Raw genomic sequence first — 5,815 nt, forward strand, 5'->3', positions numbered from 1 at the left:
ATCCAAACAAATTCGGTAAGCATTTGCCATGTACATTTACTATGGACCTATGAAACGTATGGAATGGTAACAGGTCGTCAGATTGACCAATCTCCATGAGCCAAAAATTACCAACTACACGATGAACTACATCATAGACCAGATCAATACCGTATATACCACATCAAGGAGCGCATCGATGCCATCCCAATTACTTCGCATCGTAGTTTTACAGTTGAATTTGAATACACTGGAGTCGCTTTTTACGCGGGGGATACGTGCCGCGTAAACAAAAAACCGCGTCAATCCCAAAATCCGCGTAAAAAAACCGCGTAAATTCCTAAATCCACGTATAACAAAGCCGCGTAAATTCCAAAAACCGCGTGAAAGTAAACCGGGTAATTTTCAAACGCCGTGGAAAAATCTAACAAACAGCGAATTATTAGTTTAAAATGTAACCCATATTCTAACAACTGATTACCTGATTTTTTTTTTGCATGGTACAATCCTGCTATCTGTATCTTCTTTTGTTTTTCAGGTACTAATCAGTGATACAATACTAAATTATTTCGCGAAAAGTCACATTAATTAACATATCGAATTTCACGAAGTTAATGCGTGCCGCCTAAAAAAAACGCGTAAATTTCAAAATCCGCGTAAAAAAAACCGCGTAAATTCCGAAATCCGCGTAAAAAAACCGCGTAAACTCCGAAATCTGCGTAAAAAACCGCGTAAATTCCAAAAACCGCGTTTAAAAAAACCGCGTAAAAAGCGACTTCAGTGTACTTCTCATTTAGAATCGCATCCTCAAAAGTTCAGTTTCCATATCAATACCAAATAAGGCAAATCTATGCAATGTTTTTATTTGCAGAGCCCTGACAACCCTATCTCAATCAATACTAATTGAGCGTAGGCAGCATAAAGTGTGCTACACATACAGCGTCACCGTCACCGTCCCGTCGACTATTCTCTTGGACTTATGTGCGATTCACATAGCACGTTACGGAGAAGAAAGTCTACGTTCCGTAAACGTCTCCACCAATTCACACAGGCAGTCAATGCTTCCACCAGCACCGTCACGTCAAATGCCTAACGAATGGTTTATTTAATTTTATTCATGGTGTCGCCACCTACAACAATTTTAAATTGCAATGCCCTCTTTCAAATAAGCATGCCTAGAATCAGTTCTAAATTTTGAAAAATTCAATAAGAATCATTGAATTCAACTATTTAAATGCTTAAACCCCGTAGTCCGACCCTTATGCAATAATAATAATAATAATAATAATAATAAATAGAATAATTCTCTCAACTGATTCGGATTTTCACTCCGAAATTTGGAGCTAAGAGATATGTTGGCATAAAAAATACAGTAAGTTACTTATAAAGCGATATGCTGAGGCACCACTCAGTGTCGCATTGGAGTCGGTTTTGACCAGTAATTGGACATCTGCGACTGGTGGCGACTTTCAATGTGGGGCCTTAATTTGGGCCCCGAACTCAATGTTTACAAAAATGTCCAACTAGAGGTAAAAATGTCTAATTAAACGTGTTGCATCACAGATCTGTTCAATTAGCTTAATGTCGATGTAGATGTAAATTACTGTATAACCAAATCAAAACAAAAGCCGAGACACAAAGCCCAGACAAAAACCAAACGAGCCGTCCGTCTCCGTCAATTATTCTTTTCTACAAACCCTGCCGGTCGTTTTCGTTGAAGGTATGCTGACGGGTCGTTACGTTGCTGGTGTATGTGAATGTTTTCATGAGAATTTCATGGTAGAATCATTGACGTATCGTAACGTGACGGGACGTGAACGTGACGTGTATGTTGTATGTGAATCGCACTTTATTTTGCCGACGTCAAAGTTGCCGGTGATGGTGCATGTGAATGCTACCATACGATCTCCATGGGAGAATATATTTCATTCCTTCACGTTGACTTCACGGTGACGGGACGTTGTATGTGTAGCGCACTTAAAGCTAGGCCTCGCGCAGGGCTCACGCATTGTTTATTGTTTGGAGTAATATTGATGCAAATATATTCAGAATTGGCGATGGCCTGTAGCCAATGATTCCATCGGATAGTTCTCAGATGTTTGGATATTCATCCGGAAACTCTATCTGCGATTTGCGATTAAAATACGATTTCTTTTAGTTTTAGGTTATAATTTTTATGCCATGATTGTCTATGCTGGTTACAAAAGGACCCGCTTAGCAACTCCTTGGTTATATATGATTTATTTGAATCGTTGGATTTGATCACACTGCTCAACAATTTTTTTTTTTCAAAATGCTCCTGTTCACACTGCTGTCAGTCGTAAAAGTCGAACGGAGCGGCTTACTGCAAAACTAATCTGATTCATTTTCAATCGGGAACTGTTTGTCCAAAACATTATTTCTCTAGCATTTCTCTGTGAACTAGCACCATGACTGAACCGGAGGAAGTTAACGGTGTCGATGAGGCAGGCGACAAAAAGCAAAAGAAAGCTTCCAAACACGACAGTGGTGCCGCAGATTTAGAACGTGTGACCGATTATGCCGAGGAAAAGGAAATTACTTCCAAGGAAATCACGAATGTAAGTACATAACCTAAACGCCCAAATACAAACTTCTGTTTGATAAATGTACATTTTTACAGGCCGCTAACATGTTTGAGGAGAAACGAAATAAGGAAAATGAGGAAAAGCTAGCCAAAGAGCGTGAACTTCAGAAAGTTCATGTTAAGAAGGAAGACATTGAATTGATTGTATGGTTATTATTTTTCAAAATGAAGTGTTGTTAACATTACTAATTACCAATTTCAGATAAGAGAAATGGAAATCACCCGATCAAAGGCAGAGGAAACACTTCGAGTGCATCGCGGGGATGTTGTTTCTGCCTTGGAAGCTCTCACTAATTAACAGTAGAATGCTCGGACCGCGATTGGTATAATCGGAACAGGTCACTTTGAAAGTGTTTCGAGTAATCGGGGATTAAGGAAACGCTTATTCAATTGTATAGTAATTATCACAATTAAACAAACTAATAACAATAATACATCTCTAGATAACATGATACACAAAACAATATTTATTAAGAAGGGCGAAAAGAAAAAAGCAAATTTCAATCAGTTCCTTTCATACATACTATCAAATGTTGAATCTTGAAGTAAATCATTGATATTTTTTAGTACATACAAACTGCTGTGTTACACAAAAAATTTATATTTTTTTTGCTGAAATCAACTATATTCGAAACAGTAATATTCGACTAGTTTAGCAGTCTTATATATGTATGACTTTATGTTCATTATGTTTAACTTCACACACTTCCGTATTTTCGAATGCCTTATTATCGACACCATTTTCTATAACTTCACCGCTTCTGTCCACCACGTTAGCTATACTCTGTTGAACTGGAACAGTGATTCTTGCGTCTGTGTGAGGCAGATCCACAGAATATGGTGGGGGAATATCGACAACGGAGGCCGTGTCCCCATCATAGGCCGGTGGAGGATCTCCCAAACCCGACTGTCGACTTACAGGGGTCGTGGTGTGTCTCCTCGGGCTCGCTTGGGAACGTTCCCTCCGATTGAATTCGTAATTATGACGAGTTTCGTACTTTGGTGGTCGATCACGCAATCTTCGTAGTACTCTCACCTGTATCGAAGTCAACGATATACGACTCAAACTAAAACGACTGATTTCGTTCTCAGAAGATGGTTGAGCATTACGTCTGGAAATTGAACAATGTTAAATCCATTCTATTCTTGATAGGGTGATATGAAGTAACCTTGTCCTCGCTCGACATGTTTTATACAACAGCAATCCCAGTGCTAAAATTCCCAAAACCATTGCGGTAACCAGCGCAAACTGAGCGGCAGTTATGAAAAAAATCGAATCCTGGGACCTTCATAAAAAAATAAATTTATCATTATACAACTGTTTTGCGAATGATTTAAATGCATACATGCAATCGCCATTCTGATCCTTCCAGCAATGTTGGCACCGACCTGCGTGACAAACGGCCCCACCGAAACAGCAGGAGATACAGAAATGCCCATCACTAGGACAAATATGGCAATGACCATCATCAGGGTTATACTCGAACTGAGGTTTGCATTCGCAACTCATGTTATTAATGCATTCTTGAGTGGTTTGGTTGCAGAAGAATTGACCACATGGTAGTTGATCGTAATGAATTGGGCCATCTTCGTAAACGACTGCTGAAAACAAAAAAAAAGCGGTTATCATCAATTTGCTCTGAATTGTGCTTACGCGTACCATCATTTGCGCGCGCCACTTCTATCATTATAAGCCACAGCTGATATATGCATATGCCAACTTTCAGAAACATAGTGCAATAACTACAAAAATCACCTAATCATGTTCACTTCTTCGAAGGCAATTGAAGCACATTTCCGGCAGGCAATTGAAGTACAGAGGTTTCCGATTCGCTGAAGATTCTGGCCGATATCAGTTACCGTCCCTTTGATAAGATTTGCACTTTATTGCGGCTTACAAATGCAATAGCTGGTAATTGGTTCTCATTTTAACAAACATTCAAACATTTATTGCTCCGCAAATTTCATCCAAATGTTTACTTGTTGTTATGTAGGGAATCTTATCACAACGCTGAGTGAGTACCAAACTCAGTTAATATCAGCTGCAACCGAAGGGAGGTCAAGTGGCCCGATCGAACAGAGAATTTGAACTGTTTTCGTAATAGCAATACGGCGGAAAGGGAATTCGCTTATCGCAAATCATAAGTTGGGGTTTTCACTGCTTGACTGATAAGATATAAATGTGCACACTGTCTTTCGTTTTACCATTATATTGAACTACATTTCACCTCAAGCTCGATACCGCCCGTGATGTCTATCTAGTTCGACCACTCTTGAATCAAGCACTTAACGGCATCACTGTTGACTATAAGCTTAGTGGAGCTTTAGGATCAATTTTAAATTATACCAGGGAATCTCAACAAGAGAAAAAATTCCAACTTACACTCACACAACCTTGTCACTCGAAATACATATAATTTGGCATTGGAGTATCAGGTAAGGTTTACCCTGATGATCCTACCGAAAATAAAACTTCAGAAGATCTTCGAAATTCGCATCGCTTCGAAAGTTGACCTCCTCAACGAGAACATTTCTCTTCTGAACGATTTCGATCGTGGCTGACGCTCTGTTTAACACTCATCTTCCCGTAATTTCACTCAATTTTGTTTTGTGAAAATTGATTATTTCATGAAATGCGTCGTTTATTTAAAACACTTTCGTTTTGAGCAGTTCTCAAATATAGCCGATTCATCGGTTTCTGAAGAGTGCTAGTAGAAGAGCCCCCACAGACTGCAGACTTTTTGTTGGTCGATAGTTCGGTCGGATTCTTAATCAGTATGGAGAGATATGCATATGCGCATATTACAACTATTCTATTGGAGTCACTCTGCAGTTTTCGGGGGCTCTAAAAGTTTAATTCCTTTGCGTTCTTCTTTTTTTTATTATTTCGTTTGTCTTTTCTATTCGTCTCACCGTCGCTCACCTTCAACAGCTAGTCGAGCACAACGAAAGACAACGGAAGTCCATTTCAATATTTCTAACTTGACCAGTTCCTCAAAATAACACCATTGCTAACCTCGAGTTAGTCGAGAGTAACCGGCCGTATCCTTCTAAACCAGAGATTCTCAAACTATTTTGGACAAGAGTAGGCTGACCAAATAGTTCAGGTATGAAAACGGGACAGGTAAGCCCAAAAATATCTTTTGATATTTTTCGAAAAATTTTATTGAGTCAATAAAATCGAGTATAAAATAAAATAATTAAACATTTTTAGACGTACCTGCTTTGTTC

At 39.0% G+C, this 5,815-nt stretch overlaps 2 protein-coding genes across 4 annotated transcripts; one reads left to right on the plus strand and one right to left on the minus strand.

The window, feature by feature from the left end:
- Positions 1-2,279: 2,279 nt before the first annotated feature.
- LOC129776120 (huntingtin-interacting protein K) lies at positions 2,280-3,016 on the plus strand. The gene is made up of 3 exons (XM_055781542.1): positions 2,280-2,558; positions 2,621-2,728; positions 2,787-3,016. Exons 1-3 carry the CDS (start codon positions 2,409-2,411, stop codon positions 2,880-2,882), a joined length of 354 nt encoding a protein of 117 aa, XP_055637517.1. The 5' UTR covers positions 2,280-2,408; the 3' UTR covers positions 2,883-3,016.
- A 31-nt stretch (positions 3,017-3,047) lies between these two features.
- Positions 3,048-4,911, minus strand: LOC129776102 (uncharacterized). Of its 3 annotated transcripts, none has more exons than XM_055781512.1 (4): positions 4,245-4,911; positions 3,931-4,186; positions 3,754-3,870; positions 3,048-3,696 (listed from the first exon to the last, which is right to left on the minus strand). In XM_055781512.1, exons 1-4 carry the CDS (start codon positions 4,315-4,317, stop codon positions 3,246-3,248), a joined length of 897 nt encoding a protein of 298 aa, XP_055637487.1. In that variant the 5' UTR covers positions 4,318-4,911; the 3' UTR covers positions 3,048-3,245. The 3 variants fall into 3 exon arrangements, with proteins under 3 accessions (XP_055637487.1, XP_055637505.1, XP_055637497.1); XM_055781530.1 differs by having other exon boundaries at positions 4,341-4,908; XM_055781522.1 differs by having other exon boundaries at positions 3,049-3,696; positions 3,931-4,183; positions 4,245-4,908.
- Positions 4,912-5,815: the final 904 nt, after the last annotated feature.

Source organism: Toxorhynchites rutilus, chromosome 1 (genome assembly GCF_029784135.1).
Source record: "Toxorhynchites rutilus septentrionalis strain SRP chromosome 1, ASM2978413v1, whole genome shotgun sequence".
Taxonomy (NCBI): Eukaryota; Metazoa; Arthropoda; class Insecta; order Diptera; family Culicidae; genus Toxorhynchites; species Toxorhynchites rutilus.

Bases quoted from the DNA above. Each gene is read 5' to 3' on its own strand.
- LOC129776120 (XM_055781542.1), top strand. From the start codon at position 2,409: ATGACTGAACCGGAGGAAGTTAACGGTGTCGATGAGGCAGGCGACAAA. The intron at 2,559-2,620 runs GTAAGTACATAA...ACATTTTTACAG, and splicing joins CTTCCAAGGAAATCACGAAT to GCCGCTAACATGTTTGAGGA. The intron at 2,729-2,786 runs GTATGGTTATTA...TACCAATTTCAG, and splicing joins AGGAAGACATTGAATTGATT to ATAAGAGAAATGGAAATCAC.
- LOC129776102 (XM_055781512.1), bottom strand. From the start codon at position 4,317: ATGTTTCTGAAAGTTGGCATATGCATATATCAGCTGTGGCTTATAATG. The intron at 4,187-4,244 runs GTACGCGTAAGC...TTTTGTTTTCAG, and splicing joins AGTGGCGCGCGCAAATGATG to CAGTCGTTTACGAAGATGGC. The intron at 3,871-3,930 runs GTATGCATTTAA...TTTTTTATGAAG, and splicing joins GATCAGAATGGCGATTGCAT to GTCCCAGGATTCGATTTTTT.